Raw genomic sequence first — 21208 nt, forward strand, 5'->3', positions numbered from 1 at the left:
CGGCCGCCGTGCTGCCAGCAGCTGGTGGGCCATGATGGGCTCGCGGCGCTGAGGTGGGCGCTGGGTCTGGCGGCGGGGCGGGATGGCGGCGCTGCGGGCCTCCCTGCTGGGCGTCCTGCTGGGCTGCGCGGCCGCGGCCCTCATCCCCGCGGCCGACGTGAAGGTGGAGGTGCTGCAGAAGCCGTTCCTGTGCCACCGGAGGACCAAGTGGGGGGACATGATGCTGGTGCACTATGAGGGCTTCCTGCAGAGCGACGGCTCCATGTTCCACTCCACGTGAGTTTCCCGGGGCGCGGGGCCAGCTGTGTGGACAGGGTGTATATATGTGTGTGTGCGTGTAAGTGTGTGGTGCAAGAGGATGAAACAAGCTAGACGAGAGCTTTGCTATCACCTCAGAGCTGGCAGCCAGGAAGCTTGCATTGCTGGCAGGGGCTGCTGCCTTTTAGATTCAGATGTGCTGTAAGTGGTGTTCCTTACCCGCCCCAGACACATCGCATTCTGAGGGCAACTGCAATGCAAATACGAGGAGGAGCCTGCAAATCCCTTGCTAATGGTGCCTTTCCTGTGAAGCGATGGGGTGCTAACAATGGGAGACAGCGAGATGCTCACGAGACCGCAGGCTGCACTGGAATCACTTGTGGAAGTCATTTTAAATAGCAGCCAAAACAGACAACGTTTTGCATGTTCACGGTCCTGCAGATGCAAATTAAAATCTCACTAATTTTCTCTTGTAGTTAACCCGCCTCTCTCAAAGGAGTTGTAGTGACGCTTTAAGTTTTTGCTGCTGACTAACTCCTGTAAGTGCTCTTATGTCGTGTTCGGCACCTTTCTTGCATGGCTAGAAATGGAGCTTTGGGCTGTAGTTAAAATTCTGTGCCTGTCAATAGATTGGAAGTGGTTGTGTTGTACCACCTGGTTATATTTGAAAAGGGGGTCGTCTGCCTGTTTTAAGTGTTTTGCATGCATTTATTTCTCTTTTTCTAGGTATCTGTTGTGTAGTCGTTTTTTCTTCCGCTGGCTTTTTCAGAAGAGATGTGACTGACTCTTCTAAGCATGTTATAAGGTATACTGCAGTCATGGCCAAGCTGATTTGTGACTTGCGATTTACAAAGAGCTTACATAGCCTTGAGCATAACTTCCAAGCATAAATGCCTTTCTAGTCTGATCAGTTTCAAAGCAAAATAAATGATCAGGAAAATGGAGATGAGGATCCAGGTTTCTCAGCGTTGTCATGAGTGCACCCTGTATGTGCTGTTTCATTCCTTTGCAGTTCTTAAGGCGCCTTGTCATGCAAGACATAACTTCTAAGGACTTTAAAAGTGTAGAACTTTCATTTGAGAAATACCAAGATACCATATAGGCTTTTATTTTTTTTATTGCATAAGTGTGAGTGTTTTTGGTCTGTCCCATTTGCCTTTTATGGAACTTGCTGTTTAAAGATTGTTTTATTCCATTCTTTTCCAGTCACAAACATAACAATGGGCAACCTATGTGGTTTACACTTGGCATAAGAGAAGCCATCAAAGGCTGGGACAAAGGTTTGAAGGACATGTGTGTGGGGGAGAAGCGGAAGCTAACTATTCCACCAGCCCTTGCTTATGGAAAAGAAGGGAAAGGTAAAATGCCTGAACTCCTTCTCTTGCTTAAATTGTTTTTAATCTCTATTAATTTTACTGATTTTGACTGAAGAGGTTAGCAAGTTTTCCATGTTGATATCATTAATTAAGGGAAATTATTGGAGTGGGGTGCTCTTTCTCAAAAACTTGTTTTCTGCAGAAAATACTCATTAAGTGTCTAAAGTGGTGAATGCAGGAGAGGAATTCATGACAGCAGCTGTGCTGTACATTCTGAGTATTACTTCTGTTAGTGCTGAGCTCAGCAGTGCTCTGCTTTATTATTTATTTTCAGTCAAGCTTGAAGTGGTTACTGTAGTTAATACTTTGGTTGTTGCATCTGTGTTTGTGATAATAATTCCATGAATGTGCATGTGCAAGCCTTATTCTTTTTTGTGGGTTTCTTCTAGGAAGCTGAAGAACCTCCAGTTCTGTTCATCCTCTTTATGTTCTTAAATGTTACAGTGAAAACTCACCATTTATTTCTCCATATAGGGGCACTTCATTCTTTACAACTTTGGGCAGCTGTGCCTGTTAACCAAAATAAGATATGTGGGAACATTAACAAGCAAGCTGGTATCTACCAAAAATGTACTGAATGATGTGCAGGCAGATAAAAGCATGGCTTGTAATGTTTTCTCTCAACCTGTGTGCTGCTGGCAGTACTTTTCTCCCCTTTCAAACATTTTCAGACAAACCTTCTTTTAACGAGAAGGTCAAGACTGGAATGTGTGGTTAAATGAGTGACAGTTTAAATGATGCAGGAATGTTACTTTTTCTGCTTTATGCAGGGCACAGCTGTAAGTCTTTTTCTACAAAAAAAAAAAAAAACACAAACAAACAAACAAAAAACATTAAATGCTGTAGAGGCTCACCTGGTAATTACAGGCCTAATTGTTTTGACTGAAGGCTAACTGTAGTGATTTACATATTAAAGGCTTGCAAGCCTCACTTATGTATTTAATGCAAGAAGGCTAAACTAGTAAACACTGCTAGCTGCCGTACTTTGGGAAAACACTGAAGTATTTGAATACATGAACCTTATGTTGCTGTGCTGTTGAAGAATTCTGTTTTCTTCATACTTTCCACTGAACGCTCAGGAGTTCACCAGCTTCCCACCTGGTGCCTTTCTTGCTCTGCCCTGAATGATGAGTCACATGCCTTATTCTGCAACCCTCAGGAAAAAAATTTACCTATGTTCCAAACCCCATGCAGGCCACCGTGGCCTATATTTCCAGAAGATTCTGTACATTTATTCATTCTGGAGATCTGTTAGCATGTTAAATATATTCTGAACTGCAGGAATAAACATCACAGCTTCCAAACTGTTAAGTGAGGATTAATTTTCTCCTTATTTCAAGGCATGCACGTATTTTTGGAGTGCCTCTATCCAATATAGAAATAGAGAGGTTAAATAGGACCAAATGGCAGAGGAGCAAAGTTCAAAGCTAAATCTTTGACAGTAGCATCAGCCATTAGGGTGAGGATGTATCATGCTATTGAAAAAGCCAGAGACTGATAAACTCTAGGGATGGTAATAATTAAATGTTCTCTGGCACTATCAGAAAATTATTAATGTATTGACTTGCATCAAAATGGAATGATGTTAATAACCTTATGATCAGGCTTATGTGCCCAGTTTCTGCTGTGTGTTTGGAAGTAGTTCAGTGCTTTTTGTGCTACAATTCAGAGACAGCCATAGGATACTGACAGCATTGCTGCCCTTCTGCTTTTCTTGTCAAGAAGTGTCAGGATACCACATACAGAGGTAGCATTCAGTCCATCTGATGCACTACTTGCCTTGCTGTCCATTGGTCTGAGCTGTGTACTGAAACAGTGGCCACCTAACTTTATGGTCTACTTCACTGCTTTCTGCTCAGACTCGGTCTGGCTCAAAAAGTGGCTCAAGAATCTTGTCTCGTAAGTCTGTGATGAGTTACTGAATAGGAGCTCACAAGAGTACACGCTAGCTTTCAACAAAGCTGGTTGCATCTGAACTTGCACATGTGTTGCAAGGGCTGCTCAGGGTCTGAGCTACAATCTAAAATAGTTGCACTTAACACTGTTACAGATGGTTATTCATTTTGGCTCAAAATGCAGGTTGCTTTGAAATAATGGGATTACTCTGAAGCATGTGGCTTTCATGGTGCACTAAACGTGTATCTTTCTAACTTCGTTCTGTGCAGGGAAAATTCCACCTGAGAGCACACTGATCTTCAATATTGACCTTCTAGAAATTAGGAATGGACCCAGGTCTCATGAGTCATTTCAAGAGATGGATCTTAATGATGACTGGAAGCTGTCCAAGCAAGAGGTGAGTGGGTTACTTTTCTTGCAAGCAAATTTAACAGAATTATGTAGTAAAAATGAAAAGATAAGATAAAGCTTGGAAGCTTAGCTTTCAATAAAACTAAGCTGAAGATGCACGGTTATGCTGTACCAAGCTGAGCCTTGGATCTTGAACTGCTGAACTGAGGAGTCTACAAGTGGATTTTGCAAGCTGCAGCACAGCATGTGATGGAAGTGCACCCCACACTTATGGAAAACTTCATAAAGTAAAACATCTTAGAAATAAAACTTCAAGGTTTGGTTGTTTTTTTTTTTTGAGTTAGTTGCTGCTTTACTAATAAATTAGATTTTGAAGATCACCTACTGTGAAGCAGTCCTGTTTTGTAGCTTTTACTGCCTGAAGAACCTTTATGGAGCATTATTCTGCATTATTCTTGTTGCCTTTTATTTTCAGGCTTCTGTTTTTACGCTGTGTGGATGTTATCCATGAGAAGTTAGGATAAACCACTAAGTTCATAGAATTACCAAGACTGGGAAGGATCTCCAAGGTCTTCTAGTCCAACTGTCCACCTACCACCAATGTTTTTCCACTAAACCATGTCCCTAAGTACTATGTCTAAAGATTTCTTGAGAACTTCCAGGGATTGTGACTTAACCACCTCCCTGGGCAGCCTGTTCCAGCATCATTTTTTATTTGGGGACTGGTTCAGTTTGTCAGTCCTTAGGAGGGTTATCTTTTTGTAATGCACAGCAGCTAGGCAGTGTCAGTGTTTCCAACATGCATATTAGAAACATGAGTAATGACCATAACACAGACTGGAATGTGAAATGAATAAAACAGACCTGAAGTGTGACCCATTTATCTTCCTGTTAACAGTCCACTCTTGCAGTTTCTGTTAAACAGGTTCTGTCTATTTAACAAAGGGATGTGTTGCTATTAATATTCTGGAGATGCGTTGCTATTAATACTCTGATAGAAAGCTTTGTGATTCAGAACACTTAGGCTCTTGGTAGTTAAACTTAGTAAAAATTGCTTGCCGTTTGTTAATGGCTTGGTGTACATAACTGTTCTAGCTCTCCATTCAAAAACTGCCTTGAATCTATTTGCCCTTCAGAGCCTTGAGATTTCTAGTAATACATTGTAATGTGTTGCCATTAGAGCAGTAAATGTAAAGATTATGGATAGATTTCTGTATCATTTTGGGGTTGCTGTTTGGGTTTACATCTGCTAGTTTGACAAATTGCTAAGACATGAGAATGCTGTTTTAGTTCTGACCAATTGGTAGTTATAATTTCTGCCTACCCGTTCATACTTTACTATATAGACATCAGATGACATACCTTCTTGGCACAGTTTTCAGTCATACAATAAAGCCATGGCAACTAGTTTGCTAGCTTTATTTTCTTTCATCACCAAGCAGGGCCAAAGAATCTAGTTAGACAAGTTTCCTTCTGTTGTGGCGTAGGAAGGAAGATAACTATTAATAGTTTAATACTACCATCCCAACTCTCTCTTACATTCCAGTAATCAATTATCTTAAATATGAAGGCATTAACTCTCATCTTTTATCTAATAGGTGAAAATTTACTTGAAGAAAGAGTTTGAGAAGCATGGAGCAGTGGTAAATGACACCCAGCATGATGCTTTGGTTGAAGACATATTTGATAAAGAAGATGAAGACAGTGATGGGTTTATATCTGCAAGGGAATTCACATACAAGCATGATGAGCTGTAGGAAAGGATGACATAATTTTTTTGACACAAATGGCAATGACTTAGACTGTCTGGTTCTCTTGTCGTCTTGATTCTGTGTTTTGGAGTTGACAGCTGCTATTGGCAGAAGAGAAATGACAAAAAAAACCCCACTTTTTTATATTAAAAGAGAATTTCAGTTGTTTACGTTAAAAATATATATATATTTTAAACTATTTGTAAGATTGAAATTGTACTTACTGTTGTGCAATGAAGACTTGCACGTTTTGTTTTTTAATTTTGTATTAACTTATTTTTTCAGAAATGAAACAAGGTTTCCAGGTATCGAACATCTTGAAAATCAAAATCCAGTACAGTGCCTTTCTGTGCTTTATTTCTTCAGATCACATTCAGTGACTTTTACATATGACTTCTAGTCTGACTTAATCAATTATTTGACCTTTTTTGTACCTTGCTGCTTGTAAAGCAGTGTGCTGGCATTGCTTGCTTTCTGCAGATTTTGAAATATCCACTAGAAAGCACCAACACCTTGTAGGACAGCTGAGAAACTCATACGAAGCTGAATGAGAAGAATGGCTGTCCTATGCTGATTCTGCTTTTCTAAAGGAGAATACCAAAATAACTGTTTGCATCACTAAAGGAAAACAAACAAAAAAATAGGAGTTAAATATCAGACCTTCTCATTTTTATATTAGCAGTGTTCTAGAAGATAAGGTACTATTTTCCAAGTAGTTTTGTTGTTCTGCAGAGGTAGCGTCCTTCACTTCCTTACATGCATTGGTTTGTGAAGAGATTGCATTTTCTTCACCTCAGGTGTTGAGAGACATCTAAAGAAAAAATTTAGCAAATTTTTTTTCCCCATTTTCAGAAAGGAAGGAAGGAGCATGCTAACATGCAGGTCAGTATGTCCTAAAGAACACTTTGTGTTACTTGCCAGCTTTGCTACTGCCTGAATTGTAGAATTTGTCTTATTTTTTTTGCACCTTTGCTGTATTTTCACAGGTAGCACAAAAGTTATCTGAGTCTTAAGAAATAAAGTGACTTTTAAAAAAAAGAAAAAAAGTGAGGTAAACATTCTGCTGCTGAATCTTTATGGTGTGGAGATGATGAGGATTTCAGCTCTGTCTTGTGTGTTTGAACCCTCTCTAAAGAGGAAGAAGCTTAGTCATCATCCATGGGCCTGAATGAGTGGGTGAGGTATCTCTTAGAAGGATTTAGCCTTTATTCTTCCAGCACTAAAATGGGTTTTTGTACAGAATACTTAGATTTAAAAATACTGCCATAGGTTTTGTAGGGATATGAGGTAAACCAAATTGTATAAAATCAGTATTGCTGTAATGTGCTAAGGAGGGGTGGGGGAGCTTGGGGGGAGTTGCATTCAAGATCCTCAGTTAGCTTGATGAAAATTTTCTCTGCAATCTAGCGTTGCATGTAAGTATTAGAAGACTGCTTTATTGTAGACAGCAAGGATTTCTGTACAGTGATTGTGCTACGTGAAGATATGCAGGGGTGGAGTTTTTGCGTTCCAGCATTTGGTATTTTATGGCATGTGGCTTACATGATGTGGAGTTTTCATATTTTGTTTTAAACAGTGTTTTTTTTCCCCTCCTTCACAATATCTAGTTTTCTTGAACCTATTTATTCTTTAGTTCTGTGGCAGTCACAGTAGAATGGCATAGGATGCTACTTCCATTTGTTCTTATGCTTGTTGCCTGTCCTGGTTATTGTGAGGAAATAATTAACAAGTCATCTTACCAGTCATGAGTTTACATAAACTTTTTTTTTCCTTTTTGCTCTAGAAAGTTTGTCTTGCCTGACATTGTTTGTGTGCTGAGCATCTTGATTTCTCCTACAGTCACCAGAGCACAAGGCACTTTAGAGTAATTCGTCATATTTATATAGTTCATATTCTGTTAGGGTAGATGCCTTATCAGTCAGAGGTGCCTATCTTCCCCCATTAACTACGTGGGGAGCATAGACAATTCTTGCATCCAAGGCCAAGAATGTCTAATGGCTTATAAAGTTGACCCTTGAGGCATTACTGCTTAAGATTCAGGATCTGGTTGGTAACAGCCAACCAAATAGAATTACAATGTGAATGCTGCTGGGAAGAGTAGAATTGAGACTTGGAATGGGTATATCAGGTTTTAAAATCATCTGCAGTATTTAGCACGCTCACTGAACGTCTGGCTGGGAAATGAAAGCATAAAAGCATGAAATAAAAAATGACCCTGATTACTGGCCAAATACTTCAAGTGTAAGCTTTTTTAATGGATACCAACCTACTTCTAAAGTGAAGGCCAAATGTTTTGCTTGTATTCAGTAGGAGTTTAGAGTCGGTGAATACTGTGAAATATGCATTATCTTCTGTTTAGATTTTGAAAATATTTCATAAAAATAACTTCAAGTAAACATACTGTAGACAGTTAATGCCAGCAGAGTATTAAAGCTGCAAGGCCAAGATGATTTATTTGGTGTGCTGTGCGTAGATTTACACGAAGTGAATTCGTTTTAATGCTTTTCTTGGTAGCTATGTTACATTTCTGAAATTGAACTTAAAAATTTTTTAAAAGTGCAAAATCAGCAGCAGATTTCAGAAGCTGCTGCAACCTCATTACCATTTGCTGTCATTCAAGTCCTTCTGTGAAAATGAAGAAATTTCTTAGGAAATAACTGCCTGTCTTACCCTCAGCTGTGTCTGGTTGTTAGTCCCTGGGGCGTGCTTCTGCATTGTCAGCAGGAGCCAGCTAGCTACTTACAGGGGAGCAGACATGAGCAGCTGCTCCTCCTCTGATGGGAGAAGAGGTATTGGAACTTCAGTAGCACTCAGCAACCGGCTTCTGTGCAAACTGCAAGCTCTATTTCCATGAGGAAACAAACCTTTGCTGCTTGTCTGTAAGATGCTGCACTTGAAAAAGTGGAGATGGCTCAACAGTGTTGTGAGCACGTACTGGATTGTTCCTCTTTCTTGTTTTCTGGTTATAGATGAAAACACTTTTTTTTTTTTTTTACATACAGCAGTCTGTCATTCAGAGCTATGACCTAGCAATTACAATAGGAGTTGCTGTTTTGTGTACTTCAGAGCTCCTTTTATTTGAGAATCCTTGATAAGCATTGCAGTGACACAAGAAGGCTTTTGGCAAAGCTTCAGGAACAGTGTTTACAATCTTAAGTGTTTTCTGAAGCTTTCTTCTCTGAAATCAACTGACACAGCAAATGGTGTTGAAGCTAAAGGAAATTGCTTTACTGGGTTTCAAGTCTTTGCTTTATAATATTTTACATCTGTGCTATCCACAATGTTTCTGGTATTGAGGTGTTTATGATGGGATCATAAAACTGCAGTGTGAAGTATGTATTGCACTGCTATGATAATGTATTGTTCATGATACTTAGGACAAAAGTGATCTATGGCATGTTTGAGAATTCCACATAAAAATAGGTGTTACAGGTCAACCATTAAATTACAAGTGCCTTTGTCATATGTGCTCTCCAAACCACAGTCTCTGTTGCTGGAGAGTCTACCTCTTAATCCAGAGATCTCAGCCTGAAATGGCAGCTATCAGCAGGGTGGAGAGAGCTCACTGCTTTGGGATGTTTCTGGGAAAAGGAGTGAAGCTAGGGCAAGTGCAGTAAGGCACAGAAGAGTGATTTGAGAAATGCAGAAGGCTTTGTTGTCTCAATCCTTTGGCATCTGATTCCTTGGCAGAAAACTGGCAGCCACTGCTACAGGTACTGCACGTTGTAAGGCGGCGGGTTCTTGGTCTGACTTGGGTTAGAAATAGCTGCTTCAGCTGATTCTTTTTGTTTCTTTTTGTGGGTTCTCCTCTTATCACAAAGTTAATTCACACTTTCAAGGTTCATTAAAGAATATCCAGAATAGTTACTCTGAGTTTAATGTTGTCTTAAAAGTATCTCAGCCTCACTGTAAAGCTTTTGCAAAAACAAAAACTAACTATGAAATAAACCCAAAACAGCTTCATTATTTTCATATAATCCTGGATAATTTTAGCTTTTCCTGAAAGCCAATCATAATGCTTACGTTCTGTGCCCTACTTTTCTCCTGGTGTTCAAGAAAAACAACTGTGACATAATGATCTTTCTTCAGCTATCCTGGTTCTGCTCTTACATCTGTGCTTGATTATGTCCACAGTTTTACTCAGGAAGTTAACTAAGAAGATCAGTAAGAAGCTGCAGGGACAAACACATCCTTGCTTAGCTTTCCCAACCTGCAGTGAGCTCAGATGGGAAACACCTTTCATTGCATAATTTTAATTCCCAGAGCTTCAGATCCAAAAGTAGAGTGGTTTAGCTTTTACTTGATTTGGAAGCCTTGTGTTATTTTCTATCTTGGATGATATTAAAAAAAAAAAAAAAAGAAAAACTTAGTTTAGCTGAGAAATTTGCCAGTAAAGTATATGATAAACTGAAACTTCAGCGTGTCAGGCAGATTTTGTGCAAGGTTTCTGAATACCCTGTTCTTGATGGAGGGTGAGAGTTTGTACAGAGGAATTCATTCTCTACTAGAGAAACAACAAAACATCTGAAGGCTTACATTAAAAGCTTGCTGGCTTTTTATTTACTGACTGAAATACTTTTCATAATATTGTTAGTAACACATCATGTACGTGGGAGGGATTTTAAGCATATGTGCTGTCTATTCCTTATCCCTGTCCTTGCGAAGGGCTGGACTGAGCCATAAGTGGAAACCAGGGAAAACGATGTTCTGGGGCTTTTGCACATGTATGCATGTTTGTTGTGGAGGTGGTGCTTTGTTTTCTTGTAACTGCTCTGCATCTTGACTAGGTAAATAATGAACAAAGACCTTTGAAAAAATATTAGGGTTTATTTGGCTGCTGAAATCTGGTGTAGCCAACTCTTCAGAGCTCCTCAAATCTCTTTTGTGCTTTCCTCTAATTCAAAAATTCTGAGGCTGTTCCTACTACTGAGAGCTGCTCTTTGTTTTAGGTATGATGCTTCTAATTTCTAGTTTGTGTTGTGATCTGCTTAAGGAGATTAAATGATGCAGGATAATTGATTTCTCATCTGAGAGTCAGACTGAAAGCATTAAATCAATTCTGTCCTCTTACATTTTGTTGCCATTGAAATTTCTTTAAAGGAGCTGATGTTTCTTCTTTCCCAGACTAATAAACTAGGTAATACCCATTTCTTTTGCACATGTGGCTTGCTGCCTCTCTGGAAGTAAACAGCTCAGCTTAGCTCTGGTATCTCTAATCTGCTGGGCTATGATTTCAGAGAACAGGTTTTCATTCCGTAAATGCAAAGCAGAATGCATTAGTGACTCTGTGCCCAACTCTGGGTATGGAATCCATATAGTTATACCTAGCAGACTAACAGTAGCTTAAAGAAAATCCTGACTTTCTGGATTACTCTTGGCAGCTTTGAAAATACTGTTTTGTGCTCCTTCCTTTTAACAGAAGGATGCAAATGCAAATTGTTACTATTATTCCAGCCCTTAGCTGGAATCCCATCTTGTCCTCATTGCTATTGTCACTAGTTGGGTTAAAATCTGGGAAACAGAAACAGCCAGTGTTAATTTGTTAGCAAGTTCCTCCTATAGCAGGGCTTTACAGCCTCAAGCTGCCATTCACAAAGCAGTGGGGCACTGTGAAGGCAGCCATAACCTCTGCACCTTGCCTTTTCAGTAGGCAGCTGTGGGAGAGCAGTACAGAGGCAATAATGTCTCTAGATAACTAACTGAAGTGCTGTCAGCCAGGTCCTGCTGTCACACTGCAGCCCTAGGGTGTAAACCTAAGCACAAGCCTGGGGAAAATACCCCTGGCAATGGGGGGAAATAGAAGAGAAAATAGAAAGGCAGGGGGACAGCTTGTTGTACCAGCCCCCTTTTCTTGTCTGATAACTTCAGCCAAGGAAGCTTAAACACTTTTAGGTAACTGATTGCTGATGTTTCTTTGTTAAAATAAGTACATAGCATGCAACCAGTGTGAAATAGGAGAATTTGAACTGTGTACTATCTTCCCCACCACCTCTTCTCTGCCATTTTCCAGACATACATTCTGGATGAATGTATGTAGATGTATGTAATGTAAAGTCCTATGGGCTCTTTTATGAGTGAGAAATTCTGACTTGGGAATATTTGTCCAAAACTTAAGCCCCCTGATGTGCAGAATAATAACAAAGGCTGCAAAAAAAAAAAAACGTGCGTAGATGGGACGTGCCACTGTTCAGTGTCCCACCTTATGATGTGTATGGAGTGGTGAAAAGTGGTTGCTGACACGTTTGACTTGTAAGTGTACTTGGCAGACCTGTTGCTGTGGTAACTAATCAGAAGGCTAACCTCCTCCGAATGAGTGCTGTTTGCCTTGCACCAGATGGCTCATACATCACATAGTGGCATTTTCTGTCCCTTTCATTACTGTTCAATCTTTTCTCTAAGTGCTGTGATTTAATTTGCAGCAATTTAGACACAAATTATTCAGATATGTGACATGCTAAAATACAATACAAAGCTGCTTGGGTGGATGCAACCAAAGATCTACTATTTCAATAATGATATATATAGAGCACATGGTTACCATAGCATATTTCTTGCAGATAAAGTGAGACCATTTTTTCAATTCGTTGCTCTGCTACAAGCAGTTCTGCACAGGCAGCATGCTAGCAATGAGAATATGGATGAAGGCTAAGGATAATTTCATTAAAAATTCTGTATTTGTATTTTCTGATTTTTATCTGTTGGGTTTTTTATTGTTTTTTTGTTTTTATTACTGGCTTATTTTCTCAGAATGACAGATCTATTTCTTTCACCTACTTTGACTATTTGTTATTGTGAGCTACTGTCAAGAGATTCAGACTAATTGTTACAGATTCTGTTACAACTCACCTGTAAAGCCATAGACCTAGAGTTTTTTCTTAAGTCAGTAATAATAAATATGTCTCATGATAACTTTAGAATTATGAAAATAAGTATGCTGTCACAGATCATTACACATCATCAATGTTCTAGTTTTCCTGTTTTAAAAATCAAGTGATAGACAATGCTTTTTTTTGGTAAATGCAATCATCACTCCAGGGAAAGGCAACCTTCTTGAACGGGTGTTTAGTTGTGTAGTTCAGTGCTGAGTCTGACAGGTCTCTAGGCATCAAGCACGCCCTGAATCCTTGTGGTGTGCTGGCTTCTGTCCCTGTGACTCTGGTTAGCAGTTGTGCTTTGTTATGTCACTTCTACAATGGAGAAATGAATTACTTTCTGTGTGCATGAGTAAGAACTGGGCATCTAAGCATACCATTGTGCCTGCGATGGCATCTTATGTACAGCTGCAGCCATTTACATAGCTTAATCTTCAATGGTTTAATTGGATAAAGGGGGTGCACCCAGGATTTCTCCTATCTTTGTAATTCAAACAATCACTGAGCCCAGCAGATGTGATCTCTGTGTATCAGAATATTGCACCTGCTGCATTCTGCCTTTGTTATGGACAGAACTCCCAGAGTGTGCGAAAGTACTCTCAACTATCTGCACCAATCTCCTGACTATAAAAAAGGAACCAACACCGAAGTATCATTGATGATTTCTGCTCTTAATTTATGACATCACAGCTCATCTGAATTTACTGGCCTATGATATGACTATTATCCTAGGGGCTTCAGGGGTTTTTCAGTGTTGCACAGAGTTAGCTCTTCTGTACTTGGGATTTTTGCTTCTGTAACTCACTGCAAATGGAGTCCATTAAGTTTAGTAGAATGCCTTTATAGCTACAGGTTTAGAATTCTGACTTAGCAGTAGGCAGCTAATTTTTCTCTGTACAACACTAACTCATCTGATTTTTATGTGCTCTGAAACAATGCTCCACCAGAGAGGACAAGGCTAAGATAGTTGCTTGAAATACAGAAAAGCATACCAACAAAAGGGATTTACTGGCTGAACTCACCTTTCACAAAAACATATATGATTTAAAAACCTAAGTAGTCTTTTTTGTTGTCTGAATTAAGCTAATTTGTTTCCTTCTAAACAGTGCTGGAAAAAAAAAGTCATTTAATTGACTGTATGCCTGCCTGCATGTCTGCTCTCTTAGATTTCCAGAGGAAAATAGTTTGGAAAGGAGGAATCAAATTTATTAGTACTAAGGATGCTGGATACTAGTTCTGCTGAATAGGCTTTGATCTCCAACTGAGGAGGTGTTGAAAGGACAAACACACAGTGACTTAAACTGTGTGTTGTTCTGGTTGATTAGTTTTTCCACACATTAAAATAAATAAATAAATAAATAAAAACAAGCAGAACAAGGGTTTCTTAAATTTCTGTTCTGTGAAGATGTGTCCTTCCTGTGTTCCTTCAATGTTGTGTTTTTTACATATCCATAAATTCTGATGTCATTATATTAAATGTGATGAACAAATAATAGATGAACATAATGGTTTTGTATTTTTTGTTTATGCAACAATCTCCATTCAGAGGTTTCAAAGATGCAGCTGTAACTGAGAGCTCTCTCCATTTCATTTTCTCCATCTCATTTATAAGGCAATTTAATTGCCATGAGGTTAACAAGCAGTAGCCTTATGGCAGAACAGCTCCCCTGATTGCTGGGACTGTGCTCTAACCACGCGTCTTTGCTGCTTTACACAGGTCGTGACAGCTTACACAGAAAAGAAGCATCAAGGATTTCTATGTAGCCAGTGTTCAGTCATTCAGCAGACTAATAATTCTTAGGTAGATTATACTTAGCCATAATCATCTCTAGAGTAATTAGGAGAACAGACTTAGTCATGTAAGTGAGCATAATAGGGCAATGTAAGTAGTGTGTTATAGGATATAATTTAAAATTCCTTTTAAATTGCACCTGCTCTTTTCTTTTGCTATCTTTCTGCTTCTGAGAAGCGAGCTGACTGTGACATAGTTCATACTTGATGTAATTCCAGAGCAAGGAATTTGGATTGTTATGTTTAAACAAAGTTATTACAATTAAACTGGTATAGACTCCTCAGCTTTTCAGTACTGATTCAAAAGATTCAAATCACCTTACAGTCAGGTATTTCAAGTAGGAAGTATCCAGCCTTTTTTTCTATTGCACAGCATCTTACACTGTAATTCTGATCACAGCAAACAGTTCAGCGCAGAAAAATCAAAGGTCTTACCTAAAATACAGGATGGAAGATCTTGGAGTATCAAGAACTGCACGAAGCTATTGATCAGCCCTGTATTTTAACCAAGAGCACTGAGCCTAAGTGGTGACTTCTATTAGTCTCTATTCAGGTTGCTGATATACTTAAAGAAATGTACAGATGGCACAGCATTTTTCATTCACTGAAATTTAAAGTGTGAACAGCAATTATTTTTTATTTGTACTAATTATTTATTTGTTGCTAATGAAGATGCAACTTCTGGTCTGTGATGGTTTCCAAAGCTTACCCATAATTTCTGAACCCATGCAGTCTCATGGATCCATGTTGTTTAAGGTGGTGAGAGGAAATCACTGCCTCCATATATGGTTCCAGAATTTTTCCTTCTAAATTTTCTTTTCATATGGGATGCTGTATACAGAGCCTGTCTACCTTTTTGACTTTCCTTTGTCAGGTTATTAAACTAGATCTAGTGAGCAATGTGATATTCAAGTGTCTTGATTCCTACCTTGAAGAGGCGAGTGACTTGTACTTCTATAAATTTCTGTATTTTCTCGGCCTTCCTTAGATTCTACACTGGTACACAAGCTTTGCATCTTTACCTCTTTCTGCTCTTTGGCTGGAAAGCTCTAGTTGTTAATGCTCTTTTTTTTTCCTGCCTTTTGGTTCATTCTTGTCTTTCTGTCCTTCTTTCCAACTTTCTTTCAGTCTTTCCATCCTCCTAGCAGACATGGCAGCCTCTTCTGCACACTGAATGTCTGGGCTGGAGATGATGTTGGCAGAGCAATGCGGCTCCTACTGCCTCAGTCGGGGCTGGTATGGCACATAGGGCAAGCTATCCGATCCCTGCACTGAGGATGAGGCAGGCTGTGCCCTGTACTGGGCCTCAGAGGGATGGATGCTCAGGACCATGGAGCTGGCAGGTCCTCGGGGTTCATGCACTGGAGGGGTGACAGCCTACTGTGCCACGTCCCTTGAGGCCAGCCGAGAAGCCCCGATCTCGAGGCCATCCTCCATCTTCATCAAGGCTGGGAGCCGCAGGACGGGCGAGGACGCGTGGGCCGCTCTGTACCCAAGCACGCCAAACGCGGCCACCTCTTCCAGCCGCCATTTTCGTGGCCCCTGCGTGGCGTCGGCGGGACCCCCCGGCGGCGGCCGCGAGGAGCCGCTGCGCTCCCTCACACGGGGGCGTGGGGAGACCGCCGTTATCGCAGAGCCGGTGTTGAGGACGGAGCCGACGGGCCTGGCTGCCGGGACAGCGAGTCGCAGAGCCGAGACCGCCGCGGGGCCGCACAACCGCCGCGTCCTCCGCAGAGCCGCAGCGGCCGGGACTCGCAGCGCGGAGCGGTTCGGGCGGCGGCTGCGCGCGCAGGGGAGGGGGGAGACCGACGGGGACCGCAGCCAGCGCCGGGCTGAGGGGAGCGGAGCGCAGCGCCAGGTGCGTAACGGTGCGGGATCGCCGCGGGCAGCGCTCGATGGAGCGGGGCGGTGGCGGGCAGCGAGCTGCCGGCCGCGGCGGTGTGACGGATGGAGGCGGCGGTCCCGCTTCCCCCCGGCCCATCGCCGTTCCCGGCGGCTCCGCGCACCTGCCGCGGGGCTGCGGAACATGGCTGCCTCGGCCACCCCTCGCCGTCCCTCGCCCTCCGGTTGACGGCAGGGCTCTCCGGTGCCCGCTTTCCTCGGGCTGCCCTCTCTGCTGGCTGCTTCCCTTCTGCTTTTGAAGCGAGCAGTGCTTGCCGTTTCCCCTGTTCCTCTTCCACCTCCCCCAACCTCCTCTCTTCCCCCCCCATTGGCCCCCCCCCCTTATCTGAAGGTGCCTTTTCGCGTAGTCACCTTGGAATGCGGCCGCCCCGGTGCCGTTTCCAGGCGCTGCTGCTCTCAGGTGGGTTCGCGATGCTTTTGCTTGCACGAACGGCTCCGTGCGGAGTCTGCGAAGCTGAGCTCTTGATTTATGCTGCTCTATGATCGACCTGCCTAAAGTGAAGTCGTTTTCTCCGGTACTGATAATTAGGGAAGAGAAAAAGATCTTATTGCAGCAGCATCCCAAGCAGAAGGGAGCTTTACTGGGCCTGAGCCTGTGCGTGTGCAAGTGTATAAATCCATCAGTGTGAAAAATTTCCTTAGTGCTGTGGGTGAAGCCGTCCATACCTGTAAAATGTGGAACTTTAAATGCAGCAGTCTCGGATTGTATTGCAGTAGAGTGGGTTAGTTCTGAAATGCAAGCTCATTATGTGTGTTGGATTTACTCAGCAGTTCAGGAGGTAATAACTACGTGAACCTGTGAGAAGTTGCATCCATTATAGGCTATTACCATTTATACTGTTGGTCTAAAAGCTGTTGTGGATTTATGGACTTAAAGCACCTCTAGGCAATGCAGTTTGGTTCATGACATGCACCCCGAACCCTCCAAACAAACAACCTCAGAACAAACCCTCTCATATGTATTTAGGAACCTTGTTCCTGTGAACACAGAACTTTAGCTTTGATTCATCTCAAATCAGAGAAAATTAAACTATTCATAGTGCTATAAACTTTCCCAAGCAGTTTAGGTCCCAGAGTTCGTGTGGACAGTCTGAAAACAGATGTCATATTGAAGAAAATGTGGTGAATGAAAAGAAATCCTTTATTGACATGAGTAGGGTTTATCCTACCCAAAATAGCATTTGTGGTGCTTGGAGTTTGAGATCTTTATGAAAGATATTTGTAAATTTGTTTTCCTGCGATGGCAGGGCATGGTTTAAATTGCTTTTGCTTACTCTTGCTGAGTGTATTTTTGGTAGAGGTACCAATTTGTTCCATCTAACCTCTCTTCAGAAGTCAGCCATGCAGATTGCATGTGGGAAGGTGTGCTAGTTAGTGCTAGGAGCTTCCAGTGAGAATTCCCTTGTTCATTATGGACTTACAGATTTGTGGAACTGGAGCTGTCCTGGTTATGTATTAGCTTTTTCTTCATGTAAAGTCATTAAATTGAGAAACAGAATGGAACTGAGGTCCATGACTGTCACTAAGATACCCAGGTGGCTGGCTTCTGATGCTAGGTATTTTATTATGAGGTGACTTTTGCAAACTCTGTTGCTAGCATTGCAACATTTACTCTTGTTTGGAGTTATATTTTAATCAAAAGTGAGACTTCTGACAAGGCACTTGGATGCTTTTTATTTTACCCCTTGTTAACACCACAGCGTTGCTGATTTGAATGGACTGCCAGTCAGTGCACATCAGCCAGTTCTGTGTGCAGGTGGGCATCCCTTCCTGTACCAGATCAGGACTTCACTGTACAGCACAACTGGATTGTATAAAGATGGAGAAGTACCCTGATAAAAACTGTGCAGCAGTAACACCATCTCACAATGAACTTTTGTGCTGTACAGATACTTTGGATGCCAGTAAGTCCTGACTACAGTCCCTGCCCAAGTGGCAGAAGCTGAGAACTTGTGCAAGAAAACAAATCCTTCCCTACCAAAAGCAGAGGCACAAATATGACCCTAGGTCTCAAGGTGGAATAGCATCTACAGAAGGAATATAGTTCTGTGTCTGCTTGGAGACTTAATTAAGTGCGCTGACATCCACTCAGTGAAGAGTTGGTGGTATAAATAATGAATTTTCCCTCCGTGCACAGCCTGTAATGGAAGTGAGATTGAAATCTGTTGTCTTCTGGATGGGTGACCCTAATTTGTTTTTAAATAGAACCAGTTTTCATCAATGTAATGTGAACTACTTGAGGCAAAAAATTATTTCCCATTTGCTTTTGAAAGATGTCTGCTATGACAGGATGATTGAGGGCTTATTAGACAATGAAAATAGAACTGGTTGATCAGAGGACTGCAGACTTTCTAAATGGCTGAAATCTTACCTTATGTTAAGACTGTAAATGCTGAAGAGTTATGCCAGTATCTAATTTGCTACACAGATACAAAAAATCTAGCAGCAGTCTTCAGGATCATCCCAAATTTTCCCCACATGCAGCAAGAGAAATATTTTCAGTTCCTTTCAGTCCTGTTATGCATTTGTTTAGTAAAATGACCGAAGGGGGTGTGCTGTGTGGGAAAGCTTTGAAATGTTTTTATCCTTGTGTAGGGAACTGCTACATCTTATAAGTAATAAAAGTGAAGCTACTGGAGAAAATGGCCATCCCAAACATATAGCTAGAAATGTTGAGGTTTTGCTCTTATTCTCCAAAATGCAGTAATTCCTTCTGATGTAATTAGTGTTCAAGGAGAGCGACTGACTTGAGAGAGAGAGAGAGAGAGAGAGAGAGAGAGAGAGATGTTGAGCTTGGTTTGTGAAATTTCAGCTGCTGCTAACCCTTGTTAGATAGCTTCTCAGACAGTTGGAGAGAGAGACAATCAAAACTGAGTTACAGTTCTGTAGGATGTGGCACCTTTGAATGGTGAATTTGTGCCACTGTTCTTGAATGGTAAGGAAAGAGTCAAACAGACTAATAATGAAACATCCAAACCATAGGAACACACATCTGGCACAGTTTTGTGCTTTATGTTCAGGGAGAGCCTCTGCTTTTCTAATTTTTTTAATTAATGCAAACTTCCTCTTTTCTGCTAAGTCAGTCTTTAAAACTGTCCAAATTGTCAATTTAAAAAAAAAAAAAACAAACAACCTTTCAGTGTCTCCTAAGTTGGGAACAGTATTATTATTGTGCCTTTCAGATTGCTATCTTTGTTCTGTGCCTGAAGCTGAATGAATTTTGCTCTTCATTTCTGTTTTTGGAAATGTTGCTTTTCTGCAGGATGCAGAGATCACATGTCTCTGTGCATAAGATGCTAGACTTGATTTGTAATGGAAAGACAAGCTTGTCTCAGGCACAGGAAGCGTTTTATTTTGAAGGTTAAAGCGTTGTTCGAAACCAATGGCTAAACACAGTTTTTCACAGTTGAGATTCCTTCCTCTCTCCCTATTAAGAACACGGGAGAGGTAAGAGGGTATGTGTAACCCATTTGATGTAGTCTTTCCTTCCTAACGAGAGAGCATCTATCCAAATTTGAGGAATGTTGTTCAGGTGCTGCCTCTGAGTTCTTAATTGCAGAAGTTTGCTGCAGATTAGGCAGCTTGTCCTTTCTGGTAGCAATGAAAACAGACTTACTGGAATCTTTAAACATTACTGAATAGTTCAGAAGTATTAGCACAGCTGGGATTCTGTTTTGTAAAAGCACAAAATACAGTGAGGAAAAGTCATGTTTTTATACATAGAAACAAGCTGTGTGTCTTTGTAAAAGGCTTAATGTGCTCTCTGGAGTTTAGAGGCACCTTTTGCAATATAAAAATTAAAGAAAATATTGACATAACCAGAAAGCATTCAAAACTTATCAGCAAAAGTTTAGCAGCCTCTGTATTTCTGGTACCCAAAGCACTTGTCCCAGACCAACTTCAATTCCAAGAAACTGTAGAAGTGAGAGTGGGGAAAAATAATGTATATGGTTATTGAAACTGCTGTGAAGGTCTGAGATGAAACCCTAATGCTAACCCTCTTAGCCTTGTGTTTGTGGGTACAGGCTTGAAAAGATGTGGACCATTTCTGGAGATGACAATAAATAACCAAGGACAATCACCAGCGTGCTTGAAAAACAGGGCATTAAGGGGAGTTTAGACTTCACCCTGTGCAGCATAATAATTGTATCAACAAAACTCTTGGAGACAAACAGGAAATGTTCAAAGAGTGTCTGTGGTAGTGTCTGTGATTGTTTGAAGAGCATCTTGTGCTGCCAAGGTGGTAAAGGGATGGGAGCATCTCTCCTGTGAGGAGAGACTGAGAGCTGGGACTGCTCAGACTGAAGAACAGGAGGCTGAGGGGGATCTCATCAGTGCGTACAAATACGTGCAGGGAGGGTGCGAAGAGGACGGAGCCTTGCTGTTTTCGGTGGTGCCCAGTGCCAGTACAAGGCTCAGTGGGCACGAAGTGGAATACAGAAGGCAGCATCTGGACATCGGGAAGCGTGTCTGCACTGCGAGGGTGACAGAGCACTGGCACAGACTGCCCAGAGGCTTGAGGTGTCCTCCTAGGAGAGCTCCAAAAGCCACCTGCATGTGGCCTGGGCACCCTGCTCTCAGCATCCCTGCTGGAGCACAGGTTGGACAGATGGACACAGAGGTGTGTGCCAACCTCAGGCGTTCTGTGAAATGCGTGACAACGAGAACGAGGGCAACCTGACGATGAACTGAGAAAAGGGGAAAGAGCAGGAAAGTGGAAGTCTCCTGCTTAGATACGTAGCTGCTAACAAACTGCTTCAGTTGTGCGATGAAGGAAGATCAGTGGTGTTCTGAACAAACTTGGGCTGTGGTGTATTCGAGAAACTGCTGTCCTTGTATTAAAAATTAACCTGGTGAGGTTGTAGGAAAAACTGCTACCTAGCAAAGTGAGCAGATTTAAGTTGTAGCTGACTGCTAACTGGCTTCCCTCTTTAGAAACAGAATTTAAGATCTCAGGGGGGACTTCTAGGGTAATTGTGTGTTCAGTACAAGGCTATAACATTTAACTTGT

The 21208-nt window shown here is 41.5% G+C and overlaps 2 protein-coding genes across 5 annotated transcripts in view; both read left to right on the forward strand.

Moving 5' to 3' along the window:
• Window positions 1–82: 82 nt before the first annotated feature.
• Window positions 83–6912, forward strand: FKBP14 (FKBP prolyl isomerase 14). 2 transcript variants are annotated; one of them, XM_042816800.1, is made up of 5 exons: window positions 140–276; window positions 985–1063; window positions 1465–1616; window positions 3800–3927; window positions 5480–5808. In XM_042816800.1, exons 1-5 carry the CDS (start codon window positions 234–236, stop codon window positions 5636–5638), a joined length of 561 nt encoding a protein of 186 aa, XP_042672734.1. In that variant the 5' UTR covers window positions 140–233; the 3' UTR covers window positions 5639–5808. The 2 variants fall into 2 exon arrangements, with proteins under 2 accessions (XP_042672733.1, XP_042672734.1); XM_042816799.1 differs by lacking the exon at window positions 985–1063 and having other exon boundaries at window positions 83–276; window positions 5480–6912.
• A 2179-nt stretch (window positions 6913–9091) lies between these two features.
• The window catches only part of SCRN1 (secernin 1), a 39491-nt gene continuing 27374 nt past the window's right edge, over window positions 9092–21208 (forward strand). Inside the window, exon 1 of one of the 3 annotated variants that reach the window (XM_042816796.1) lies at window positions 9092–9345. The gene's annotated coding sequence lies outside the window, so the exon portion shown is untranslated. Of the gene's footprint in view, window positions 9346–16106; window positions 16154–21208 lie in introns of those variants that run through there. The other 2 variants (XM_042816797.1, XM_042816798.1) reach the window with 2 other exon arrangements.

Source organism: Centrocercus urophasianus, unplaced genomic scaffold (assembly GCF_019232065.1).
Source record: "Centrocercus urophasianus isolate 14NV4802_14NV808 unplaced genomic scaffold, USGS_Curo_1.0 seq_16, whole genome shotgun sequence".
NCBI lineage: Eukaryota > Metazoa > Chordata > Aves > Galliformes > Phasianidae > Centrocercus > Centrocercus urophasianus.

Bases quoted from the DNA above. Each gene is read 5' to 3' on its own strand.
- FKBP14 (XM_042816799.1), top strand. From the start codon at position 83: ATGGCGGCGCTGCGGGCCTCCCTGCTGGGCGTCCTGCTGGGCTGCGCG. The intron at 277-1,464 runs GTGAGTTTCCCG...ATTCTTTTCCAG, and splicing joins GGCTCCATGTTCCACTCCAC to TCACAAACATAACAATGGGC. The intron at 1,617-3,799 runs GTAAAATGCCTG...CGTTCTGTGCAG, and splicing joins TTATGGAAAAGAAGGGAAAG to GGAAAATTCCACCTGAGAGC.